This window comes from Cyprinus carpio, chromosome B1, assembly GCF_018340385.1.
Source record: "Cyprinus carpio isolate SPL01 chromosome B1, ASM1834038v1, whole genome shotgun sequence".
In the NCBI taxonomy this organism is placed as follows: domain Eukaryota; kingdom Metazoa; phylum Chordata; class Actinopteri; order Cypriniformes; family Cyprinidae; genus Cyprinus; species Cyprinus carpio.
Window position 1 is genome coordinate 12,731,210 of NC_056597.1, and position 26,719 is coordinate 12,757,928.

General features: G+C 37.1%; 3 protein-coding genes and 1 pseudogene across 5 annotated transcripts; all 4 read right to left on the bottom strand.

The window, feature by feature from the left end:
- Positions 1-503: 503 nt before the first annotated feature.
- Positions 504-2,460, bottom strand: timm10 (translocase of inner mitochondrial membrane 10 homolog (yeast)). The gene is made up of 2 exons (XM_019110033.2): positions 2,226-2,460; positions 504-1,131 (listed from the first exon to the last, which is right to left on the bottom strand). Exons 1-2 carry the CDS (start codon positions 2,294-2,296, stop codon positions 936-938), a joined length of 267 nt encoding a protein of 88 aa, XP_018965578.1. The 5' UTR covers positions 2,297-2,460; the 3' UTR covers positions 504-935.
- Positions 2,461-3,034: 574 nt separating this feature from the next.
- LOC109091383 lies at positions 3,035-5,618 on the bottom strand. Its single transcript, XM_019105144.2, has 2 exons — positions 3,619-5,618; positions 3,035-3,526 (listed from the first exon to the last, which is right to left on the bottom strand). The coding sequence occupies exons 1-2, from the start codon at positions 5,480-5,482 to the stop codon at positions 3,228-3,230; spliced, it is 2,163 nt and encodes a 720-aa protein (XP_018960689.2). The 5' UTR covers positions 5,483-5,618; the 3' UTR covers positions 3,035-3,227.
- Positions 5,537-12,346, bottom strand: LOC109096427. Of its 3 annotated transcripts, none has more exons than XM_019110049.2 (5): positions 10,259-12,346; positions 9,696-9,837; positions 8,343-9,169; positions 6,709-7,156; positions 5,537-5,675 (listed from the first exon to the last, which is right to left on the bottom strand). In XM_019110049.2, the coding sequence occupies exons 2-5, from the start codon at positions 9,799-9,801 to the stop codon at positions 5,629-5,631; spliced, it is 1,428 nt and encodes a 475-aa protein (XP_018965594.2). In that variant the 5' UTR covers positions 9,802-9,837; positions 10,259-12,346; the 3' UTR covers positions 5,537-5,628. The 3 variants fall into 3 exon arrangements, with proteins under 3 accessions (XP_018965594.2, XP_042572558.1, XP_018965600.2); XM_042716624.1 differs by having other exon boundaries at positions 9,696-9,819; positions 10,008-12,346; XM_019110055.2 differs by having other exon boundaries at positions 10,008-12,346.
- Positions 12,347-12,417: 71 nt separating this feature from the next.
- On the bottom strand, positions 12,418-24,915 carry LOC109082041 (annotated as a pseudogene).
- Between the last annotated feature and the right edge of the window lie 1,804 nt (positions 24,916-26,719).

Below are 26,719 nucleotides of genomic sequence, written 5' to 3' on the forward strand. Positions count from 1 at the left end.
GCCTTTGGAAATAGAAAAGTTACCATTATTAATGGTTTACCTCCAAAATGTACATTTTGTTATCCTCATGTTGTTCCAAAACTGTTTGCTGTTGTTTCCATGAAGAATCTTCCAGCAGCTGTTTTCCATACAAATGTCAGTTTATGGTGATCTATGGTGACCAAAACCGAACAGGAAACGTCTCATTGAAAACACAATTTGTTACATAAGTGGTTCCTTAAAAAGATAAATTTAGTGACTCTTCTCCCTGAAAATATTTTTTTTTTTTAGCATACTGACTGTCCATTGGTTGCTGTTAACATGCTGTCAGCACATTAAAATTGTCTCGTGGTTGCTTAAAAAGATAAATTTTTCTGTTTAGACATAATAATCTTTATGTATTAAAATATATATTCTCAACTGTCAGGTAACCATCCCAACACAATTTTATTAAATAACAAAACTGTATTTAATAGCACATGCTAATTTTTGCTCATTTTAAAGAAAGAGTCAGAAGAGAAACAGAATGGTAAACATTTTAATTCTATTGCGCAATAAAGGTACACTTTGTAAAATGACTGTCAGAAATTACAGTGATCAGTGACAACATAAAAAAAGTCTCAAACAAGTTCACAAGGACATGATTTCACAATGCTTCACAAATCTCCCTTCCCAGACAAACGCTTTATTGCTGTGATGTTAATAATCTTCATGCCAACAAACTATCAAAGACTCGTAGGGCAAAATATAACCCACCTCCTTTCAAAAGGGTTGATCTTTTAGCGGCATGTCTAATAATGTATCAATATTTGTCACAATATTGTTCATATTCATGTTATACTATTTATATCCGTAGCCATGCTGCCCGATTTCCCCTTTAGATGTCCACAGTGCCCATCCCTCCCATAAACCCCATCCACAGGCCTTCAGGCCCAGCCTTAGAGTCTGCAGGAGGTCTATCCAGTGCCTGCAGCGGCCTTCCTCATCACCTCCTCATCCTGAACAGAGAGCTCAGTGAGTTTCCGACCAAGTCTCTCATGCAAGTCCAAGTATTTGGCGACACAGCGGTCCAGACACACAGCTTCCCCCTTTGAAAGTTCTGCCTCCTTGTAATGAGGTGGAACACATTTCCTGTGACATGCATTGGTCATTCTGCATGAGGAAGAGGCACAGGACAAATGAGATCATACACAGGTGGTTATGTAATGTATAATCTAACTGAAACACAGAAATGTTCATCTTCATGAATGATTCAAGTACTATAATCTTTATTGTTTCATGCCATTTATTTGTAAAGACTACATCCTAGGTCTGCAACAATTAAATCAACTACTAAAAAAAAAAAAATTGCTGAGAAAAAAAAAGGAAAACAAATTTGATCGATTAATCGCATTTGCAGAAACATCCAGAAAACAGCCAGTCTTGCCATTTTACAGTAATGAATAATGCATTTAAAACCCAACTGAAATGGATATAATTTGAGCTGCTATATGCCTGCAGTAATTCTGAATAAAATATATATTTTGATATGTTAAGTGTATACATAAATTGCTACATGTAGCACAAGTAATTGTATTTTTAATAAATGGGAATATTGTAATGGGGCATAGATATAATTACTGTTCAGATTCAGCCTCTTAACATTTAGCCTGTGCTTTTGTTTTTCTTTTTGCATTATTTTTAACTGAGTGATTTTAACTTGAAATGTTAATTTGCAATGTGTTTTAATAGCCAAGTGATATATACACAAAATAAAATTGGGTTTTTCATCTGATTAACTGAGAAATAATCGACAGATTAATCATTATCAAAATAAATAATGCAGCAGGCTAGGAATGAATGCAGTGTATGGAAACTCACAGCTGCACACAGTAATTTCCATTTAACACATTTTTTTTTTATAAAGTCACCTGCTATAAGCGCTTCTGCTAATTGCAGAAACAGTCACTATGCAAACCTAAGACGCCTGTGAGCGCAGGCTAACAGTTTGAGTGATTTTTAACGTTATAACGTTACTCCAAATATTGATCTATTTGCTTTGACGGAGGCCAGAAACAGCTTGAAGTGCAAAATAGTAATGTAAGACGCATAGCCACTGATTGTAGTACTACGCTGCATCTACGATATACTATAAACCCACTACACACGTCCATAGATCTCGTATGTCAGATGACGAGGATGTAAGTACGTTAATCTGACAGAAACATGCTGTTACACATTTACAAAGAGCACCGTAGGCTTCATACCGGTTATACATGTCAGCCATCATTTCAACCTCCAGCTCCGCGGCGAGCTGCTGCGCTTTCATGGGGTCCATCTCTGCAAATGACCTTTCGGTGTACCCTCGCTAAAAACCCACCGGACAACGCGTGAGTCCCCTTCAACAAAGAGCTCTGACAGTTTGCTTAACCTTCAGTGAGCGCACTTGACCGGAGGACGTACCCACGTGGATCCTATGCATCCAGCAAATTGATACTTCCGCTGACAATAAAGTTTTCTATTCAAAACCGCTGCTGTTTGCTTTGATGCGTCTTCATTTCTAAACGAGGTTATGATTTGATTAAAGTATTGTGTGTAATGACAATATCCCTTTATTATTATTTTTTTCTTAATTTAACTATTGTTTTTTCTCGCTAATATCATGATTCTCGCATCTTTTTACAAATTCCTATGACTTCCAGGTACTGGATTTTTTTTTTTTTTTTTTATGTTTTTTTTTTTATTTATTTAAAAAAAAAATTTTTTTTTTTCAAATTTCATAGAAACCACGTTCTCAACATTTCTAACTGATAGGAACTTTTATAGCTATGCTAATAGAATAATACCAATTTCTTTAAAATTTCGAGGGAATTTAATATTTTCACATTGGGAAAGCCATTTTATGCTATATTTTTGTGTTTAATAATAAAGATACACACAAAGTCAGATTAAAATAATTACACCAAACAGGTATCCTGATATATTTTAAATAAAGCACACATACAAAAATGTAATGTGAACTTATATAAATTGATTTTAATTTACATAATTTTAATATGTAACTTTTTACATGCATGAGACAATCCAAAATAAACAATGAATTTATAGGCTAATTCACATAAGTAATGTCAAATTGACAAAAAAAAAAAAAGAGAGAGAGAATTCTTCTCACCATTTGAAATATTAAACATTGGGTTAAGAACTTGGTTCAAACATCTGCTATTGATTTCAAAATGCTAAACACGTATTCTCAACATGAACATAAATATTCATTCCGTCTCTCCTCCAGTGACATCTACCTCCTCTTCTTCAGTGACATCCAGCTCATCCTCTTGCTCCATTAGACACTCAATAGCAAGCGTGACAAACTGTCTAGCCGCCAAAAGCCCTAACGGATCATCTACAGACTCATCCACAACATCTACTTCAATATCTTCTTCATCTGAGGATTCTGAACTGGACGTCAGCGCTGAGATATTCTCACTGCACACTCTGGGGCTTTGATAGTTTGACTGGACAGAAGGAGCATCTCTGCTTATTATTTCTTCTGTTTCTCTCAGTGTCAGAGCTATAAGGACAAAACAGAAATCAGGAATATGGATAATTCATAACAGAGTATACAAAAATGTTGAGTTAGAATTCGAAGTTTTGCCATTTTACCTCTGTTTGATGCATCATCTGCAATCCCAGCACCTGCAATGTGTCCTTTACTCAGTTCATCTTCCTCCAGTAGGGTCTGTTCATCAATCTTCCCAGCACTGCACTGGTCCCCCTCCTCATTAACTTCATCATCATCCCAACACCTATCATCTGAAGAAGCCTCCAGAAGCTCATTTGCCCCCAGAACTTCAGTTTCTTCTCCCTCCATAGTTTCTTCATGTGCTTCCTGAACGTCTTTGTCCATGTGTGATGTCGCCTCAAATGAACACTCATTAGAAGCCGTATCTTCCAGGTTCTGTTCATCTCGGAGATGTTCTGCTGGTGTACTATCAGGATTCATACTGAAATTCACTTCTATTCTCTCCATCACTGTCAGTTCATTGGTAGAAACATCACAATCTTTCTCTGTGGGCGATCTGGCATGATCAGCTATATCAATATCAACAGCTGGGATCATAATTTCCTTCATTATGTCCTCCTCAGTTGTTAACGGCACAGAAATCTCAGTCATTTGGTCTGGAATGTCTCTTCCCATCTCGTTTTGGGAATCACTATTCTGTAACACACTGGCTTGTCTACTTGAGTTCTCCGAACAATTCACGTAATCTAGCATGTCTCCACATGACAACGGTGACCCTACTTGCTTGTCAGATACCTCCCTGTCTTTATTCTTGTTTATCAGCAGAGACGTCTCTGCTTTTTTCTTACCACAGATGCCCTTATTGAGCACTTCACTGCTATTCATCATTAATTTACTACTCTCGTCTTCACTTTTCCCTCCTTGGATTTTTTGAAGGCTAAAAGACGTGTCTCGCAGGCTTGATGTTAGCGGCTGATCAGTATTCAGAGAACTACAAGCGAGGCTTTCAACACTTGGAAGAGGCTGATGGAAAATTTGGTCAATGATATTTGTTCCTTTTGCCTGATTAGCATATTTAAAGTGAGAATTCAGCGTTGTCTGTGCAAAATTGCTGTTAGCATCTGCTTCTTCCATTTCTGTTGAGTCTTTCTCCTGCTGTGTATTTGGTTGTTGCTTATTACCCTGCTCCATCTCACCGTCTTTCTTAGTTTTTTCCACTTCACAATCATCTTGTGCTGAAGCGGGCAATTTCTCTGCACTGTTGCGCAAGTGAGCTACAGCGGCGTTTTTAGACCTAGGGGGTCTACCACGACCACGTTTTACAATACCAGTGTATTTTGGTTGTTCACTGTCAGTGTTCAACAGAGGCCTTTTCTTACTGATAGGTGAAGAAATGTCTTTTTTTCTCTTCACACCTGCGGCTGCTTTTCTGTTCGCATTGGTAATGCGGGTACTGACTCTACGTGCGTTAGAAGTTGATGTCTTAACATCTTCACAGTGGGGATCATCACACTTTGATATCCTCGGTTGAACCTGATCCTGATTTTCTAGGTTTTCAAACTTTGTATCCCCATTCACTTCTGACTTTTGAGTTGCAAGCCTCCGCCTTCTCGTCTTTCTCTGGTTTGGGTGCTCACTAGCATCTTTCACATCACGCCGAATGGTGTTTGAACTACTCCCACTCATTAAATCATCTTGTAAAAAGGAAGACTTCAATTCTTGCATTTCTGCAAGGTCAGGGCATGATCGATTTTGGCAGGCGATGAGGTCAGGCTGTGGATGTGGGTAGGAGGAATCAATCATCGAGCTTAGAGGGAAGTCCAATTTCAGTGGTGACTCAGAAAGCCACAAGGGAAGGTTTTGCATTTCTAGGTCCTGTCTGTGTGATATTTCTTGTGTAGGAACATCACTGTCTCCCTTATCTGATTCAAGGGGGGAAAGGCATCGTAGTAGTTTGAATTCTGGCCTGTCGTCCAGTATGCTGATCATACCAAGGCTTGACATTTCACCTGCGGCTGGAGAAGGGTTAGCTGGGACACCTGTGGCTTTTGGGGTTAAAAACAAGTCTTCTACCAGTGAGGGGGTGGAGTTTCTTGCCCCAGCTGCCAGATTCTTCTCTTTGTTCAAGTGGTCCGGTCCAGGTGACTGAGTCACGAATGTATTGGATCTTGACTGATTTTGACAAAGCCTGAGTGGTCTATAGATATAAAAAACAAGAGTAAGGTCAGTTTGGAATAAAGTGCTCAATGACACATATAAACATATACATATACATATATATATATATATTATATATCAGAATATATATATATATATCCAGGCGATATATATATTATATATATTTATATATATATAAGTAGCCGAAAAAAGTCTCACACATATAAGCAGCAGAATTAGTATATCATAATATATAGTGATATATCCTATATATATATATATATAAGTATATGAAACATATATAATGTTATCATATTTCAAATAACTTTATTTTGGAGCAATATATTTTCGACTTCTTTTCAACAAACATTAATATATATATATATAATGTATCATATTTCAAATAACTTAAAATATATTTTCGAGACAAAAATGACAAGGTGATACACTGTCCTGATATAATGTTGTGTTTTAGAAAAAATATTTGAATAAAATTGCTTTACTGTGTAGTAATATTTGAAAAACACATTGTCAACAAAATCAACTCAAACATGCAAATCAATTAAAATAATCATAAAAAAAATCATAAAACAGGAAATAATATCATGGAGAATATCATAAATACGAATTATAAACCATGATGACATTTTTTTTTTTACCTTTTAAAGTATTAAGTGTTAATATTTGATGGTTGCACCACGACATGACATTTCATTAAATAAAATTATTATTATTATTTTTTGGAAACTATAGAAAACCAACATGAAATCAGAGTACATTTCTAAGATCTTGGCACTTGTGTTTTAAGCCTGATTATATTTTTTTTATTTATTTTCTTTATCATGGACACTCTTATTTTTCATTGACCCAAAGACTAAGGCAAGCATATCACATGCTGTTTGGGTTAAGTAAGCATGTGAAGAGTACTGAGCTGAGAATGTTGGATGTTTGATGAATGTAAGTGCTATACTCAAAACATGAGAAAGAAAGCTGGGAGCACCACAACATAATGAATGTACACATGCATGGTCTAAAGTACCACAAACCTAAGCCATTTCAAGATGATGCTTTACCTTCATCTCTTTGTCCTGGTGACCCAACTGGTGCTGCTGTCTTGCTAACATCAGATCCCCTCATCTCTGGCTCACAGCTTTGCATATAAACACAAGCACCTTGAGCAGAGGCCGCAGCAGCCCTCTGCTGACCTTTTGGATCCTGAAGAGGACCAAGCTGCTCTTGCTCATCCAGACTTCTGTCTATTGGCATCAATGGCAGGATGTTTAAATCCATCAACATATCATCCAACATCTTTGCAATATGTTCATCAGATTCATCTGCTTCGGGAGGGCTTGAAGATAAAGTTGGTATTTCCAAAGGGGAGGAGACAGAAATGTGGTGTGGAGTATGAAGACATTTATCTGAAGAGGCATGCGTGGAAGAATAGGAGGGTGAAATAGGCAGATCCGTCGATGGGGTGAGAATTCCAAGACTTTGACCAGGAAGTACACTAGGTGGGCAGCTCTTTAGTAAGAAAAAAGAAAAAAATTATGAAATAAACAAATTTGTGTGCTCATTTATATACAGTTAAATGTAGTTTGTATTATATATGCAATTGCAATCAAAAATATTAAACCCTTCAGAGAATTTACAAATGTAAGTTTTCTTGAATTAAATAAGGCCATCTATAACATTTTAGTGGCATATTAAAAGTGATAATGTCAATATATAATTTAATATTTCTGAGTAATACATGTATGTCATAATTATTCAACCCCTATTCAACACTGCTGTTTTAAGTCACTTATTTCTCTGGTAGGGTGCAATATTGTGTTAAAACACAATTAAGCCATTGGAAACTATAATGACACTTGACTTGATTAGCTACAAGAAGATTTCCAAGTCCCTGAAAGTTGCAGAGACACAGCTGGCAAACGTAATAACTGGCAAACATAAGAAGAAAAAGCACAATGTCATCAAAGAGAATAAAATACTTGATCAGAGCAACTGAGAAAAAAACATTTGTTTTACTACCAAAGACTTGCAAGATGATCTGATGTAAGGAGGGGGGTAAAAAAATCAATGAAGAGTATAAGACGAACAGCAAACAAGCATGACCTTCAGGTTGGGTCAAGCAAGGAATGGGGCAATTAGGGGCAGCGTTTCTTGGAGGTTATTAAAAGTGAAAATATTCTCTACAAAATTAACTGTTGGGGTTGTATAATTTTGTGCATGAATGTTTAGAGCCAATTTGATTTTTTATTTTACGTACTGAGAATCACTCAAATATGTATTCATAATTATAGTTCATATATTATAGTTTAGTGATGCCTATGTTGAACTTTTTTCATACATTTTTGTTCACAGCAGAATAATGTCTTACAGGTCAAGTGGGTTGAATAATTTTGAATGCAATATACTGTATGTATATTATGCTCTGTATATATATATATATATATATATATATATATATATATATATATATATATATAAATATATATATATATATATCTAGCTATATATGTGTGTGTGTGTGTGTTGTGAAAGAAAATATTTCAGCTTAATATTTTTGTGGAAACTGATTTTTTTCTTTCTCAGGATGCATGATTTCAGGATGTGTATATATATATATATCAATATATCGATATAAACTATGCTTTATTTGTCTAAATTGTGTTATAAATTTAGATTTAGAATGATAAATCCTTACTTGAGTTTGAAGTCCACACTCTTTCAGTTCTTCTGGGTTCTTCTCGTTCTCACCTTGGACAGAAACGAGAAGGTTGCTCTCCCAGCAAGCTCCGCTCCTCCTCAGTTTTATCCGAACTTTAAGCTGGTCCAATTTGGCCTCCTTTTGTTCAGCAGTAGCACTTTTTTGCCTGTTATCTGCCTCTAAAAGTTTCTGGAAGTTTTTGCCTGAAACATTCATTTGCTGGCGAGTTAATTTTTTTAACTGGCTTTCTCTCTTTGCCATTTTCCACCTCTTCTTAGCCTTTGTTTTCTGATGATTTATTACAGATGCTTCTGTCATGACAGCGAGGGAAGGAATAGTGGCATTACTGGTCCGATTAAAAGCTGTAGTCGGACTAGCTTCATCAAGTAATGACAATGATGACAAATCAGCTTCCAATAAGCCACAAGCTTGCACTGGAAGAGTACTGCCCTGTATCCTTAATGGCTCAGAAACGATTTCACCTTCCTGGCTATTCACATCTTCTGTCTGTACACCAATCTCTCTCCAATGTCTCACAACATCCTCAACTCCTCTTTCCACGTACACTCTCTTCTTTTCAAAAAGGTTTTTAAGTCCAAGTCTGAAGGCAGCAGCCATTACCTCCTCATGTTCGCTCTGACTCTTGCTCTCCATTTCCCCCGTGTAGAGGAACTTAACTATCTTTAGTAAGGCATGAGATCCTACAGCCTCAAGGCTCAGAAGCCTGTTCTGCCCTGCCTGTGGAGCAGGGGAAGTGGAAAAGACTCTTGACAGGACAGGGCTTAGAGCAGCTAACACACAACTGTGAGCTGGGACACAGACACCTGAAGAGTTGAAAAGATTTTTTAAAAGAAAAGAAAAGCATAGGAAAAAAATATTTGTCAAATACAACATTACAGGCAATGGAAGTCTATAGATTCTTAGGGAAAAAAAGTAAAATATTATTGTGTAAAATAACTGCTCAGAAACCAAATGATTCATTCCCCCTAAAAAATGGTTTTTTTTTTTTTCAATTATTAAAATGTCAAATTTGAAACGATTTTAAATTAAAAAAACAGCCGAGCAAACAAATCAACTGCAAAAAAAAAAAAGAAAAGAAAAAAATAAATCTAAATATTATTGGTACTTTTATTAATGTTGCATCAGGAGCATTCAAACACTACTAAAAAATGCATTCATTTATGTCTATGGCCACTGACTGGCTGCTAATTTAATGCCTATAACACAATTTGGAAATCATAGCAATGACATAATCAGGGTCTTTATGTGATTTGTTTACAAGGTGCTAGTTCTACAGCTGACAGCTCTTTCCAGTGACAGACCCAGAGCCGGTTATCTCTGATCTCTTACCGTCTGTCTGCAGAAGTGTGTCACAGAAGATGCTCCCCTGCTGCTGCTGCTTCTGAAGCTCACCGAGCAGGAATACCGCAAAGTCTGGATGCCGATACTGCCACATGCTGGTAGCAACTTCAGACTAAAACACATTTAGTAACTTCAAAACAAAAGTTAGAACTGTTACCCATCCAGAAATAACAGCTCTCTTCAGTTTTGCAAGATAAGAGTTACTTGCTTTGTGTTATCAATTCAGATCCAACTGCTGATATGAAATTTAGTATTATTTTTTTTTTTTTTTAGATAGATTGAGGTAAATATTTAGCGAACCTGTGTATGAACGTCAGGTAACTGTGATCTCAGTTCAACGTCTTCATGTTGTTTGGCATTAAATGGCAAAGAAGTGCTAGCTCAACCATACTCTCAATCTCTTAAAGTCAACTAAGCCCGATATCGCGAGGATTCGTCTGGTATTAATACTGCAAACTCTTGTTTTCAAACGCTAAGTGCACGTTGTTCATCAAACTTGCTAAGACGACACCACATTATAATCCGATATAGACACAAATAATTTTACATACGCAGACACAGGTGATCTGTAGGACACGTGAGCCGCTGCATCACAAACACAAATCATCTCAAGTCAAGCGACTCTCTCTAGCTCCACTCATCATCTTTCATTCACGCGAATCTTTTGAATCAGTTCACCAAAAAGAGTCATTCACTGATTTGTTCAGTGAATCTTTTGAATCAGTTCACCAAAAAGAGTCATTCACTGATTTGTTCAGTGAATCAGTTCACCAAAAAGAGTCATTCACTGATTTGTTCAGTGAATCTTTTGAATCAGTTCACCAAAAAGTGTCATTCAGTGATTTGTTCAGTAGCCCCGCCTGTAGATGGCGCTATGGGTGAGCGTCTCGAAAGATTTGTTGAATTATTCATTCAAACGATTCGTTAAAACACCAGCAGTTTCGTGATTTCGTTCTCGTTTGCTTGGTTTGTATCAGCGGTTCTGAGCAGGGGGGCTCACTATGGTTTTTATCAGCTACAACAACTAACCAACATAATTTAGCTTCATTTTAAATTCACCTCCTTCAAAGCTGTTTTTTCCTTTTCTCTTTCTGTATTGAAAAAAAAAAAAAAAAATCCCTGGACATATGATGAGGTAGCCTAATTTTAAGAAAAGTGATGTCTAGATCTAGAAAGGTCGTGTAGCCTAATTAATAAAATCTTAAAAGTCTGGGCATTTTCATAAAATTTTGTCTAGTTATGCCAAGCACACTAAAATATTAGGTAGAAATTATGATAAATAACTGGAACTCATGTAAATGCTTTGGTAAAAAGGGATGGGAACACTGCTGTGGACAATATTCAACAAAAAGCTTGTAAACCACTGGTTTAGTTACTTTCAAGTAATTTAAGATGACAACTAGCATGTTAAGTTCACACTGTCTTGACTAGTATGTAACAAGTTTAACTCATCAAGTTGAATCAATTCAAAAACGATACCATGTGCATCAAACATATTTCTCTGTAAGCAGCTAGACTGTATAAGGTATACATTACATTTCTCAATTACTTCATTACACTGATATTCTGAAAATGAAGAATTCTAATCAAATATTAAATGTGTTAAAACACTCTTTGAACCACACAAAAATTCACTGTCAGTACTCTGAAAAAAAAACAAAAAAAAAACATTCTTTTATTAAAAAAAAAACAAAACAGTATTGCTAAGTTACATGTTCAATCCATGAGAGAAAGGTGCAACAGTTAAGACCAAAGGTAAAGTGTTGAAATATAGGAATTATGAAACAAGATCCACATGTTAGTGTTGCAGAAACATGTCAACTGACAGCACATGACACAACAAAATATTTCCTTTCGTCTTTAATTAAAAGATATAAACCATAAAACGCATTTATTTAAAAAATAAAACTGATTGCATATGCATTCACCCACAACACCCCAGAAAAACAACATTAGCCCCAATCATAAAATATAGAAAAGAAAGAGAAACAGAACAAAAACCAAGAAGAAAAAAATAATAATTAAAATTAACAAATATTCTCTGGTATATATAGTAAAATGTGCTTTTATTTTATCTATCTTATTTTCTCATCAAGCTAGAATCAAAATCTAGCTAAATCCTGCCTGAAAGGGATGCAATTTTCTTGTAATTAAGAGATTCATTTATCTGCCTCCCTCAACACTGAACAATCAATGATTCCTTGAACTTGTGAACAGCCTCCTGTATCAGGACTCGGGCTTCTGGCTCAAATCCACTTAGTCAACAGCCGACCTTTCCTTTTCTGACTGTAGCGTCTGGAAGGACTGGACTGCGGATTGGCAGACAGGGAATTAAAAAGGCATCGGGGGAAAACAATTCTTAAAAAAAAAAAAAAAAAAAAACAACATCCATTACCCCTAGTGCTAAAGTTTCCATTCAGTAAATGTCTACAACAGACTTACTGTGCATTTTTAATTATGCAGTCTAAGAAACAAGCACTGTACTTATGGATATCAGAAGAAGAAAAAAAAAATGCATATACATCCTCAAATGTACACTCGTTCGCTCTCTACACAGACAGGCACTGAAACCAAGAGGCAGAAGGGTGGCCAAACGTCCCTGTTCACCGCTCATCACAAACACACACTCAATCAAAGCGCTGAGCGATGGGGGAGCTAGGAGTTTCAAGTATCCAGAGTGGATTTGTGAGACACGGTCATTTTTACATTTTTTTTTATTCAGACAGATCGAAGACCAGGGCTACAATTTGTCTCAGAGTTAAAGGCTTTTTTTTTAATCTTCTCTGTTCTGGCTGTTTAATTGTACTTATTATAAATGAAGAGTGAGGAACTTTTGAGTTCCCACAGAGAAGCTAATCATTGTAAGTGAACAAAACAAAACAAAGGGGGAAAAATATCATTCAAAAGAGCTGAATGAATACAACTATACTCACCTACCACTAGAGAACTTTCTTGAATGCTACTGGTTTAAAAAAAACAACAACAACAACAAAAACAAATCTCCCAATCAAATATCCCTCTGCCTCTTTTGTAATGCTTCATCAAGGCGTTCACAACAACCACTTCCTAGAGACTGAACACTCCACGAGATCATCCACAAGAACCACAGATGGATAACTTAAGGGGAATTGGTGGTCGTCTTGTGCTTTCAGAAAACGACAAAAATAGGCCTCATGCCCGTTGCAATGCATCAAGACACAAAACTTAGCGAAAAAGTCTTTATACATTATTTTCTGCAGGCTGCATATGACTGATGCAATTTGGCATTACCTTTTTATCGATGTGAACCACAAAGCAGGATGAAGCAAAATAATCAAAACACCAACGCCATACTATACTAGTGTTCTAATAGATGCAGAAGCAAAAATAAAAAGGAAATGATTTATAAAGCTCAAATAAAGCTAAATAGAGCTTGTAGTCCCTAGTGTTTCCATTATTTGACATAAAAAGAGTCTGTTTGAAGTAGTGGCTGTTCTCAATCACATTGATCTCAATGAGAGCAGGAGAGTGACAACATGAGAATGTTGAAAACTACAGAAGGGTCGTTGCAATTAGTGGCTATGGTCCCGTAAGTGATGAGATCAGAGGCTCAGCAGGGACAGTAGGCAGGAGGAGGAAATTCACGGCGGGTGATGCACACGATCAGTTTTTCTGTGGACAGAAACAGGATGAGACGTGAAGGTCAGACGTGATACTTGCTTATATTAGGTTTAATAAATAACAAAGGAAAATGATTCAGTAATGTGTCATCAGAGAGCTGCGATGGGAATTTGTGTGCATTACACAATTCACATCACCCATTTTGTGGCAAAGTGATGACAGATACAACCACCGAAACATCAGTCATGTGACCAAAGTGGACACATGAGAGGAAGAGATCAGTGTTGGGGAGTAACTAACTGAAAAGTAGCAACACTACTAATCGAACGTGACAAAACGTGACTGAGCTGTTCTCTGAAAAAATTTTTTTTTTTTTAGTTTTTTTTTTTTATGTACTTTTCAGTCGTCTGTTTCTGACTAGTTGTTCACTGTAAATTTGTTTAAATTTAAAGCTGTCATCCCATTAGATATCCTTGCTTTTGCACCAGATTAATTAGAGCTCTAATGAAAAATCAATACAAGAATACATTAAAAAAAAGAAAATACATTTTCAGTGAAATATTGACTATTCAGTCATTATTATTTTTTTACTTTAGTTGTTCTGTAAATTTGTTTCATTAAAGCAGATTTAAAAAAAATCGCACAAAAAGCTGATCAATTGTAAAAAAAAAAAAATAATAATAATAATAATAATAAAAAAATAATATTAGTTTGAATTTAAAGCTGTCATCCTATTTGACATCCTTGTTTTTGCACCAGATAAATATGGCTGTAATTGAAAAAATGTAAAAATAAATGTTAAAAAAAGAAACTACAATTTGAGTCCATTTTACCTCATCTTTAGTTGTAAAATATTTTACTGCAGAAAGGCAGTGAAGGCAATAAGTAAATAAATAATGTGTTGTGTATATATATATATATATATATATATATATAAAATTATTTTATTTAACTTTATTAGTGCTGTTAAACGATTAATCGCATCCAAAATAAGTTGTTTACATAATGTGTGTACTGTGTATATTACGTATATATAAACACACGCAGTAAATATTTTGAAAATATTTACATGCATTTACATGCATATATTTATATTCATATCATTTATATAATATATAAATATATTTAATAAAAAAACATTTTTCTTAAATATATACATGCGTGTGTGTATTTATTTATATATACATAATAAATACACACAGTACACATTATGTAAACAAAAACTTTTATTTTGGATGCGATTAATCATTTGACAGCACTAATTTATATACATACACAGTTGTGTTTATTTTTTTTATAGTTTGTACAATTTTTTGTAGGCTCTTTGCGGTTTTCGTTTCGGTTTGCGTTTCCGCTGCAGTTTGGTATCGCTTTAGAGTGGCTGGAATTATTCACATGTCGTTACAGTGGAAAAGCGGCATATTTTTACATTTTTTGAAATGTAAATTGACTTTCAGTTGTTGGTTTTTGTGCAACTTAAACCTGACTTCCTATTTGAGATCATTACTTTTGTATGAGATAAATATTGCCCCAGATGTAAAAATTAGGTTCTAAAAATACATTACGATAAATAAATTTATTTTAATAAGGAGCTTGTATACCTAACTGCATTTCAGTAGTTGTAGCTTAATTAAACTACTGTGAAACTATAGCTTTCCAAATTTAAAGAAGCTTCCCCAACACTGGACGAGATTTACAGAAATTAGTAAAAACCATTTCCACTCGAGTACAGAATAACAAAATACAGTTAATGAAGGTTAGAACCACAAATACACTGAGCAGCACGCATACACTTAAATATCCACATGAAGGCCATGCAGAAGGTGGACACACATACCATGCGTGCTCATGCACTGAGTGAGGGGGAGGGGGAGTGGCCTAACCATCATAAGAGTCCAGCAGAGGCAAAGAGCCCCGCCTCTCCCCATACATTCCTCCCTGAGAGTCAAAGAGAAAGAGAGAGAGAGAGAGATTGAAAGTGGATAAAAGAAAGGGAAAGGCATTGAAGAAAAGGTGAGTGATAATGGAAAGAGAGGGGCATGTGAGAGAGTTAGTTGAGGTGAGACCCCTCCTAGTATTATTAGTGAAATCACAGTAGGTTAATAACAAGTTTCAGGTTTTGGGATGTCTGGTGTGCTGAATTGCTTGTGAGGGAGGTTTAGTGAGAGCAAGTTTGTTGTGTGTAACTTCTCAGGAGTGGATGTTCTCTTGCAGGTGTGTTACCTGAGGTGCCTCTCTGTCAGATCGATCCAGAGTGTCATCTAAAGTGTTTCTCCGTCCTCTCTGGTCTAGTGTAGAGTAAGCATCTGGCACCACAGATAAAAAGCATTTTTAAAGTCACAATTGTATTCAGCAAGAGTGATCATTTGTAACCCTATAAGTGTGTTTACTATTTCTTTTTCACAAGCTTCTGTTAAAATCAGCATATTAGAATGATTTCTGAAGTAGATAAAAAGCATTTTTAAAAAAGACTGCAGACTGCAGTAATGATGCTAAAAATTCATCTTTGCCATCAGGAATAAATTACACTTCTAAATATAAATTCATTCTATTCTATGAATTTTTTAGTATAAATAGTGCGAGTAGTGCATTCACACTGAAAATTCCAAAAAGAAAAAGCACACTTTAAATACCCGGATGATGCATTTAAATAACTGGAAAAATGAAGTGTGGAATGTTGGACACTTCATGCACTCAACTGTCGCAGCTTTAATTACATAGCGAAGGGGGAGGGGCTATCAAAGTCCGATTATGAATGAGAAAATAATGAATAATTCATGCACTACATGGTTGAGTACATAGTGCATAAGTACATAGTGTATGAGTGCATCATTTGGGACGCCGCTACAAAATATGAGAATAAAGTATGTTTTATTTTGTTGATTTTTTACCTGGTCCCATGTCATTAAGAGGAATCATGTCTCTGTCTCGGTCCTGTTTGCCCCCTGACAAAGACACCCAAACAAAGTCAGATCACAGAAACACTGAGATGTATCCTGCATGTCCATATGGCCGATAAACATCTGTTTGTTGTGTAAACACACTACAGAGCATTCAGCAAGAATGTGTTGTGTTCTTACCCCGGTCTATTAGCGGCAGGGTGCTGTCCTCGTATCCTCCGTTACTGCGGGTGTTGTTAGGAGGGTTAAGGTTCACCATGAAGTCTGTTTTCTTCCAGCCGTCTTTCTCCAGTGTGCGGCGGAGCTCTTTGAAGCCCCACACGATCTGCAGCACCTGCCCAGCACCACGCACCTCCCGATCTGAACGGTTGCTATAAGAGAAAGCGGGAGATTGGCATTAGCAGTTAAATACTTGTTCCTCTTCCAGGTTTCTCCAATGTGACCAAACAGTTATCTAAAATCACACACCTGTCTTTGTTGATGAGCACCAGTCTCTCGATGCCCTGGGAGCTGCGCAAGGTTTTGGCAGCATCCGCGCTGGAGCCGACCACCTCCGTCATAGTGCTGAGAACAGACACCACCGTCTCCTCTGAGAGCGCGCGTGCAGGCTGACTCTGACCACCGCCTGGCAGATTGGCCACCAAGTTAGGCACTGCATGCTTCCCTACACAGAGAAAGGAAGTGGGTAAAATACACTGGGATTCATTCACTGGGACTGTACAAATATGGCTTTTTAAATATGAATATAACACTGAATGGACACAACGAAGGCCAAACAGGTATCGTTTGTTCACATACCTAGCAGCTCACGGTTGCGAGCATCAATGGCCAGGTTTCTCAAGGCTCCGGACATGGCTCTGACCACACGGTCATTCCCATGAGACAACAGCTCGGTCATCATCGGCAGGCCATGCTCCTGTCTAACCACTGCTCTGATGTACCGCCCATACTGAAAAGATAAGGACAGAAGTAAAATTAGGAACCTGTCAAATTTTTCCTCCTGATAAAACAAACATTAACTAAAGAATAAATGATGATAGATCACATATACATACATATATATACACACACACACATCCTGATAAAAGATACGCTATATATATTATATATATCTATTATATATATATATAATATATATATATATTTCTTTCCTCCAATATTGAGGTCACATTTAACTCATTGACATTGGAAACATTATAAATATTAATCTTTTAAACATTTAATTAATTTGAACTTTAAATAGGATTTAACTAAAACAAAAAAATATTGAGAAACAACTAAAATAGAAACATTTGTATATTATTGTCATTAATGCATAATGGGTAGAGGGCCAAAGCACACTGCTGTATAAAAAGGGGTGTGCTGATTTTATTTGATTTAAACAAGATTAAATTATAATTGCAAAATGGAATGCAGCACAAATAATAATGGTTTTATCTTGATAGTCTTGTTTCCGTTATTATTAAATTATGATTTTGGCTTCTTAAAATTAAGCTCCTTTAATTGCCCTGGCTTATGGGCAATTGAAGGTTTTTTCGAATTTAATAAACATTATTAACGTGGGTCATGTGGCATAGTTGTAAATCAGATTAAATCACCCTTGGGAGTGTGTCAACCAATCAGTATCAAGAAATAAATATGCCATATTTATTGTAAAAGATGTCAAATGATACTTTCGTTTACTTTTTTCTCTGCCCACTGATGTCCACCTTATATAGATACTACGTTTTTTTCAGTGGCAAAATACAAAGCTACAGAAGTTCAGAATGAATAGTTTTTGCAGCCCAGTTTACATAAATGCTTGTATTTCTGGATTAAAGAGTTCAAGTTGCATTAGGTTTTCATAGTAACTCTGGACTGCAATAGCAGTATTGTATCTTCACACAGAAATGCATTCAAAGTAACTATTACTCACAGTCCAGCGGCCTGCACACAGGTTCTGCACGGCCCCCGCCGCCGCTTCGAGAACCGAGGGGTTCTTGCTCTCTTTCAGGAGAGAAGTGTAGACACGCACCACCTCTGGCTGGAACAGCAACTCATAACCTACAAAACACAATCATTATATTTTACTTCATCTATTATTCAATTACAATACGAAGCAAAGTGTAAGCATTCAGAGCGAACAAGACTGTCACTGTACCTTTGGCTGGTTGTGCTTCTCTTTGGAATGTCAATGGTATCTGATGTTCCATCATCCTCTTTTTTTTCCTGAACACAGCAGACGGCATGAGCAACAAGTGAAATAGAGTGACACAGAAAATCTTATCTGCTGTTTAATGGTAGTGATGTCATTTGTGACAAGAAAACCGTTTAAGATTTAAGAAGACAAAGACTTCTTCAGACACAGTTATGACAGAGGCTACATTTATACCCAGAGGAAAACCCCATTGTGTTTATAATGGACTGATGACTTAAAGCCCCCCCAATATACTTCAAGTGAACTCAAAGAATAAACTGGTGTGTTGTAATTTCACAAATAAAATCAGGCCAAAAACAAAGTCTATTCGGAGTTTGAAACAGCTTGCTAAAGCAAACTTTCCATTATAAAGTTTACCACGACTACTAGTGAACACTTATGAACTACCATTTGATTTTTATAGAGAGAGGTGACAAAATGCAAGGTTAAAAGAATCAGACAATTATCTTTTAATGTGTCTATATGATTAAAGATTTACAGTGAAGGTTTATAAAGAATGGAGTTATCAGAAATGCTGCGTTCTGGCACCCTCTGGAGGTAACTAGTGAAATGTTAGAAATACAGAAAGCATTTTTACAGACCAGTCACACAAAAATCATATATTAAAGATTTTTAAGGACATTTCCCAGTTTTCTAAGAACAGATTTATGCAAAAATTTATTTGTCCATGATAGTCCTGCATGCTTACTAGGCAGCTTACTAGGCTTTAAAACGGAGCCCTAAAGTTTAGTGTCCAGCGACATAATCTGATACTTGTTAATGATTCCACGTCTACTTCCTTCAGATCAATAAAAACCTTATTTGTGTGACTGGTCCCCTTAAAATGCCTTCTTACTTTTCCAAAGTAGTGCAGCTCATAAAACGAATGTGAAATGGGATGAAAAACACATTATTTCCCCCAAAACATTACTTGAGTTTCCCACTTCAGATCCATTTTCTGAACCTTGACCTATAACGGTGTTAATAATGGGTTACAGTGAGATGAAAAAATGTGATTCCCATGAAAGCAAAGCAAAGCCTTTTTACTCTAAAAAAGGAAAGAATAGAAAAAAAAAAAAAAAAGAGAGAAAAGCTTACCTTTGGAAACCCACTCGTCTGTTTACAGGATAAAAAAGACGTACGGATTGAAAGCAGGAAGAGAGAGAGAGACAGAGATACAGAAGAAAATGAGAGGAAAGGATTGTTTTGACATAAAAAAAAAAACTGCAATAGTGCCCCAGACGCCATACTATTATTATTCAGCAAAAAATTAAAAAGGAAAAAATTGTTTTGAATTTCATGCACGTCACATCTCCTTCTTGTGTAAACAAACTTGATCTGGCATATTTTAATTACAAGCTTAACACACTTTAAAGTGTGTACTACGATTAAGACTAGGAACAGACACAGCCTCTTGGTTTGGTTTACACAAAACAGAGATTATGCACTAGAATGCAAAGATAGCAAGTTAAACTTATTTTAATTGGTTACGGCCCACAGCCAGCGCCTGTGTCTTTCTTTAAATGAATCAGACACACACCTTTGCCCTTTCGGGAGCTGAAGCAGCCGCCCTTTTGGGAAGGGGCGGGGCCTTGATTGGACAGGAATCGTCTCCTGATAGCGCTCAGAGCCTGGTATCTCCCCGATGCACCTGATAGGACAGATTCCTCAGCAGACACACGCTGTTCTCAATCAGCTGCACACAGACATAAAAAACATGATTAAATACTAGATACCATGTAAGAGAATGAAACACGACAGCAACCAATGCCACATTTAGTTTTATATATAAAATCATTGCAGACTGATCCTATTAACTAAAGAGTAATATATGAAGATATAAATATATATATTTATATTAGTCAAACAGCCCAAAAAAAACCTACTAGCTCTAAATAACCCCCTTTACTAACCCAAATTATAACAATGGCTGCATGTTTTCAGGTGGCGCCAACAACTGCTTTTCTTCCCCATTTGCTGCTTCCCTCTCAAACGCTCTACTCATGTGCTTTTCCCCATCACAAAAAAGAGCAGAGTTGTGCATGAAAGTGCAGCTTTTCAAAGCCCGAAAAGGTCAAAAGTCCAGTTGTTACCCCCTTGTTGTCCACATCTTTACAGTTGATCTGTGGATGGAAACATACGATACGAGTGTACATGAGCGAGTCGACCAGTCCAGAGCACTCCCTCAGCTTCCTCCTGGCCTCGCTCCGCTCCGAGCTCACTTCCTGAGAGCAAAATGTCATGCAACTAATTAGGACACAGCCTGTTTAAAGTTTAGTAACGTTTGGCACGCACAAAGTTTTTAGCTCCAGGTCATCACCCTAAAACATATTAAACACGTGTATACACAGATGGCATCTGAAAGGCTGAACGGTGAGGGGTAAAAAAGGCAAGACAACCGTTAGCTCTACTTAAATGTAATCATGGTGTAAAACCATTCCTCCGACTGAACCGACTGCTTTCTAAAATGGCCTAACAGGCGAGTGGGAGAAGTGAGGGACACTCTCAAAGAGAAGCACTCAAGGGAAATAAGTGGATTCAAAGATCACATTTCTCTCTTTTGTCCAAACTTTGTCCTGATTCTTTCACAGCCTCAGAGATTCTTGCTCGCAAACACAATTCAAGAGCATTTCCTTTGCACTTCACTCCTTTCTTTCACATAAAATGCAGTTTCCTCTCACACACACACATACACAAACTTTCTTGACAGGAATTCTTTAGCAGCACTGAGACACACCCCTCCTCCCTTTAACGTCTTTCATTAATCTGAATCATAAAACCGTCCCTCCTCAATACATCCTAATCCTTTCCTCCGCCCCTCTCTCTGGCTTAGCTACTCTTGAGTCTCAGGCTGAAAAAAAGTATAATTTGAATTTGCACTCAGCCACTTTGGATAAAAGCGTCAGCCAAATGCATGAATGTAACGCACCTTAAGCAGCCGGTGGTGTTGGTGAGCGCCGTCTCCCACTCCAAGTGTCTGGGTTTGCAGCTCTCCTCTCCCCCTTCGTTCCCCCTCTCCCAGCCCGAGTGAGGGACCATCACCTCATCGGACAGGGCATGCAGCGCGTGGTCCACGATCTCCATCTTTACAGAGTCGTGAGACGACAGGTTCCACAGCGTGCCTGAGAGAGAACGAGCCATCAGTTACTACAAGATGCAAGCGACAAACTGTCTTTTCTTGTTAACATCACAATGAAAAAAACCAAAGAATATATTTCTGATGTGCAGCAAAAGATAATGGAGCTTCACAAATTAGAAAGTGACTTAGAAAGAAAAGAGCTAGAGCAAGAGAAGCACCATCATGGAGCTGGGAATCTGAAGGGTCTGGAGTGATTCTGGATGAAGGAATGGTCTCTGATCTCTTGTCAGGTGCTCTCTAACCTCATCAGGCATCATAGGAGAAAACTACTATACTATTTTGGCAAATGGAGGTTTCAAAAGTATTGAATAAAAGGGTACCTTTAATTGTGTCCAATGTGTATTAGAGAAAAACATTTATTTCATAATGATAAATTATTATTATTATCCAATGAAAGGTTACATTTTTGTGATTTTTTTAAATAATAAAAGGATTAACAAATGCAGATTTATTTCCAAAGCCTTCTTTGATCATATTTACCAAGGGTACCAACAATTCTGACCATGTGTTATGCATCTTGCTTTAAAAAAATAAATAATAATAATTAGAAATTACATTCACATATGATTAAATAAAATTCTAAATTTAATAAAAACAAACAAAAGAACTGAAACGGAAATTCACACATTTTCTAAATGCATGTTATTGATCTTACTGTAAATAATCAATCCATGCATGTTTCGGTTTTTCTTTTGAGCTCGTAATTTTTAAATCAAAAGGTCGGTGAAACAACAGATTTGTATCTGATGGCGTTCTTATGATTTACTGCATCCAGATCTGCTTCCAGCCAATCAACAATCAATGGATAAATCCCCACCCTACATTTTTCCTTTTTTGATAATCTGCTTCACTTGGATGTACATCTCAATATGGATTTGTTGCTAACACTGTGTCTACACCAGACACGACAGTTGTCATGTCATACCGAAACAGCTAAAGTCTGTCTACACTGATTGTGACAAAGTGACCACTGAAAAATATTTGCTTCTAACGAGGCAGCAGTTTACTGACTGGGATTTGTTGCGAGTCTGTTTCATTGTGACTATACTAGTATAAAAACAGTGTGAACCTGTTATGGTGTCAGTAAGGTCCTGATCTCTCGTCTTCCTCAGTAGCCGCACCAGCCCGGGAATTCCGTCACAGTTCTTGATTGCTATCTTGTTATCTGGATCTCGTCCGTATGAGATGTTCTTGAGTGCTCCGCATGCTGCGTAATGCACCTCCTTCTTTGGGTTATCCAGCATGGACACGAGGGCAGGGATCCCCTTCAGTCGTCTTACTTCTGACTTCACCTGCAAAGACAGAGATCAAAGACTGAGGGCATGGAATTTGCATAGACACCATGTAATTAGGGCAACTTCACAAAAGCCGGTACTAAGTGATGAAATCACAGGCAATCTGAATAAAACTTTGGCTTGAGTAAGTTTTAAATTAATACTATTATTCAGCAAGGATGCACAACAAGAGAGATAGTAAAGACATTTATATTGTACAGTATTACATTTGACTTTTAATATACTGCTATGTGTGCTGGGATACCCAGCATATTGTGTAAGTGCATACTAACCTTATCGTTCTTAAAAGTGAGATGTTGCAAGAACGCTGCAGCGTTGCTTTTGACAGGGTCCAGGCGGTAGTTGAGCATAGCGATGACTTCAGGAAGCTCCGGCTGCCTCCATGATGTGGGGGCGGGGCCTTTACGAAGAGTGCTGTCCAATGATGCCATGCTGCCTCTCTCTCCCTGAGCCAGCGGAGCTCCTCCTCCCCAATAATACACATCACCAGCTCCACTCATATCACCATCCAGTGTGCCCTCATATGACCTACACAAAACAAACAGAAGTTCAAACTGACTGATTTTTTTTTTTACCCCCTTCTTCTGTGAAACGCAAAAAAAGACAAAAAAACAGGTCTGAAACAACATGAGAGTTGTGGACTATCCCTTTAATACATTTGCCAATCAAAATGATTTTCTTAACGTCTAAATGAATACACTTACCCTGTCCGACGTGGAGGTGGGGCATGGTGTGCTTGTGCCAACCGGGGCATTGTGCTGTAATGCATGGCTGGTCCCATGCCATAATCGGGTTCGTCATATCCCAGGCTCCTCTGATCATCCTCCAGGCCATATGGCTCTGGTACAAATCGCTGCATGCCAGAGATCTCCATAGCACTGCCCATACGTCCGACCTGGGGCTGGGCTGTGTACGGGTCCAACTGCGGCCGGCTGTGGGTGCGATAGGCGGAGTCCAGCGTGCGATAGGCATCCACTGGCCTAAAGAGAAAGCAATAGGGGAATAAATTCGTACATCTACAATGCTCGATCTCATACAATGCAAACGCAACAGGCACAGACCTGTAGCGGTCATCCATTCGTATCCCTCGGTTGAGACTGGCGTAGGCTTCAGAAGAAGGGTAGCTGCGGAAATCATCATAGCCTGGTGGTCCATAGTGGTAGTTACGGGGGACAGTCGCGGTGGGGTAGTCCATGGGGCCACCCGGTGGCCTGTAAACACGGTCCATTGGGGTATTACAACCAGGTATCCCAGTGACTGAACCAGTCCCATCAAGGGAAAGTGTGTCAGAGACTGAGGGAATGACTGTTCGCGTGGTAGTCATCTTTGTGACCTTCTTTACCTGATAAGAGGAAGCGCCATCATTATCTTTCCAAAGACAAGTGGTCATACTTCACAAAATGTTGTCAGTTAAATTAGATTGCAAACTTACTTTTGTCTCAGTGCGACGTGTGGTGCCATCATCGCCGGTTTCAACTGAAATAATTGGCATCGACTCATGGGGGTCCTCCTCCACTGTGACCGACTCAACAATATGACCAGGGTCCAAACATCCTGTACTGTAGCACAGACGCGTAAACAAAGAACAATAGTGAGCATAAGCCAATTACAGGAAGTGTGTACACTCACACAAACACACCATCTGAAGCTTTCCTAGGTGGAACAGCAACAAATTAATGCAGAAACAGAAGAATTAAGTGGCAAAATATATGCATGAGTATCTTTCATGTACATTGACACACAGGGTTCAACAAAAGAAACCAGAGCTGTGTCAATGCACCTTGTTTGTCAAAGCATAAAACAGATGAACAATAAATTAGTAAGCATTTGAATTTATACAATGTACATTATACCTTTAAATGTTTACAAAAAACGTAAATGTTTTTTCCGGACACATAAAAATACCTATAATCATATTATTTAGGCCTATATTTCATAATAATAATAATAATAATAATACAACAATCTTAATACTATTTCATTTTTGTGAAATTATTATTAGTAGTAGTTTTTCATATTATAATCTAGTTGCACAATTGGAACATATCCATCTAAAGAAAATTATCCATTACGGTCACCATACTAACCTGAGTCCCGTTTATGTATCCCTCACTTAATTTGGGCCGTTCTAACTCTGCATCACCAGTGACACGGCCGTTCTAAAGAGACAGAGAGAAAAAAAATTACAACAGGCCAAAACAACAACAAAAAAAGAGAGATAAGAAGCCGTCCATGCAGCCAGTGATCATTCAGAGAGACCACAAATTGTAGCAGGACCATGAGTAAATACCGTAACTAACAAACAAACAAACATTATCTTATGAATGTTCATGCAAAGGATGCATAGGTATAAACAACACTTAAAACAAATAAGACCATTGCATAAGAGAAACATGACAATGTTGTGGACATGGATGAATAAATGAATGCCAGGAATGAGAAGGGGGTTGACTGCTACTAGATAATATTACTCATGCTTTTACACGACAATGGCATGCAGCACCATTCACACTTAAAGCACAAATTCTCTACACGCAAACCAGGGGAAGTGGGCTGCTGTACTATTCTCAGTCCGCAGAGGGAGCCGTGAAAGTAGATGGTAATCTTAGCTGACAGGCGGGCTTGTGGGAACCTGTCAGCAGGTAGGAACTGAGCCTGCTCAGCATGTTAATATCTACACAACTATGTCAACAGAGAGCAGATACATATGATGGCGGTGTTCCAAGCACTGCTGATCAGCTTATCTTTACATACATGTCTGTCTCTGTGTGTTAAAGTGTGCTAGAGAAAGAATGGAAGAGATTTAAAATATTTTTTTTTTTTTTTAAATAAACCTTTTATTATTACCTCTATTATTTAATCGCCATTTTAAGCCATATGGCACCTTTATGTGATGATCATACCTAGAGATCAATCTTTCTGTAGTTCTCAGTATCATTCACATTTGTGGTAAATTCAAATGTGGAGTATTAAAACAATTAATGTGGTGGCTAGAATGTTTGGACTATTTATGCTGCTTTATATTAATTTCTATTTAGTCTTTATTAGCAAATAAAATCAAGTCCCTATTTATTATTATAAATTTAATTAACAAAAAGTGCAACCTAGACATCCTGCAAAAGATCATGTTCCATGTAAGAAAATACGCGGTAGGGGTTTGAAACTGTTATTACTGTGTATTACTATTGAAACTGTGTTATCAAAGGGATAGTTCACCCAAATATGATAACTGTCATTTACTCTCCCTCACGTTGTTCCAAACCTGTATGAGTTTTTTTCTTATGTTGAACATAAAAAGATATTTTGAAGAATGCTGCTAATTGAACAGTTGCCTATCGACTATCATTTTCAGTGACTGAAAAAAAAAAAAAAAAAAAAAAAAAATTATATATATATGAGATGAAAATCTTAAAATTAGAAATGTTGGCACTTAACTGAAATAATAAATCAACTAAAACTGACAACTGACTGAAGTTATATAGAAATACTTAAATTAAATGACAAGCACATAAATAGCTAAAACTAAAATGGAAATGAAAAAAAATAAAAAATATTTATATACTACTACATTAGTATATAAATAATACTAAAATAATGGTTATACCATGAGAGCATACAAATGACAATATAAATTTAGGTGAAGAAGTACTTCCAATTTTGAGATATTATGTTTGTCTGATGTATCTGAGTGCCAAGAGAAACACAAGTTGAATGCACCTATCTAGCTATGAAGAAAACCTTCAAATCTTTTGAAGTCACACACACACACACACACAGTCGACGCCCTTGAAGGAGGGGCCGTTTCTAAGTTAGAACCATGCAACCAATCAGAGAAGTAAACTTCTAGTGTGGTGTAATGTGAGAGATGTGATTTTGAGGATATTTTTCATGTTCGCATTGAG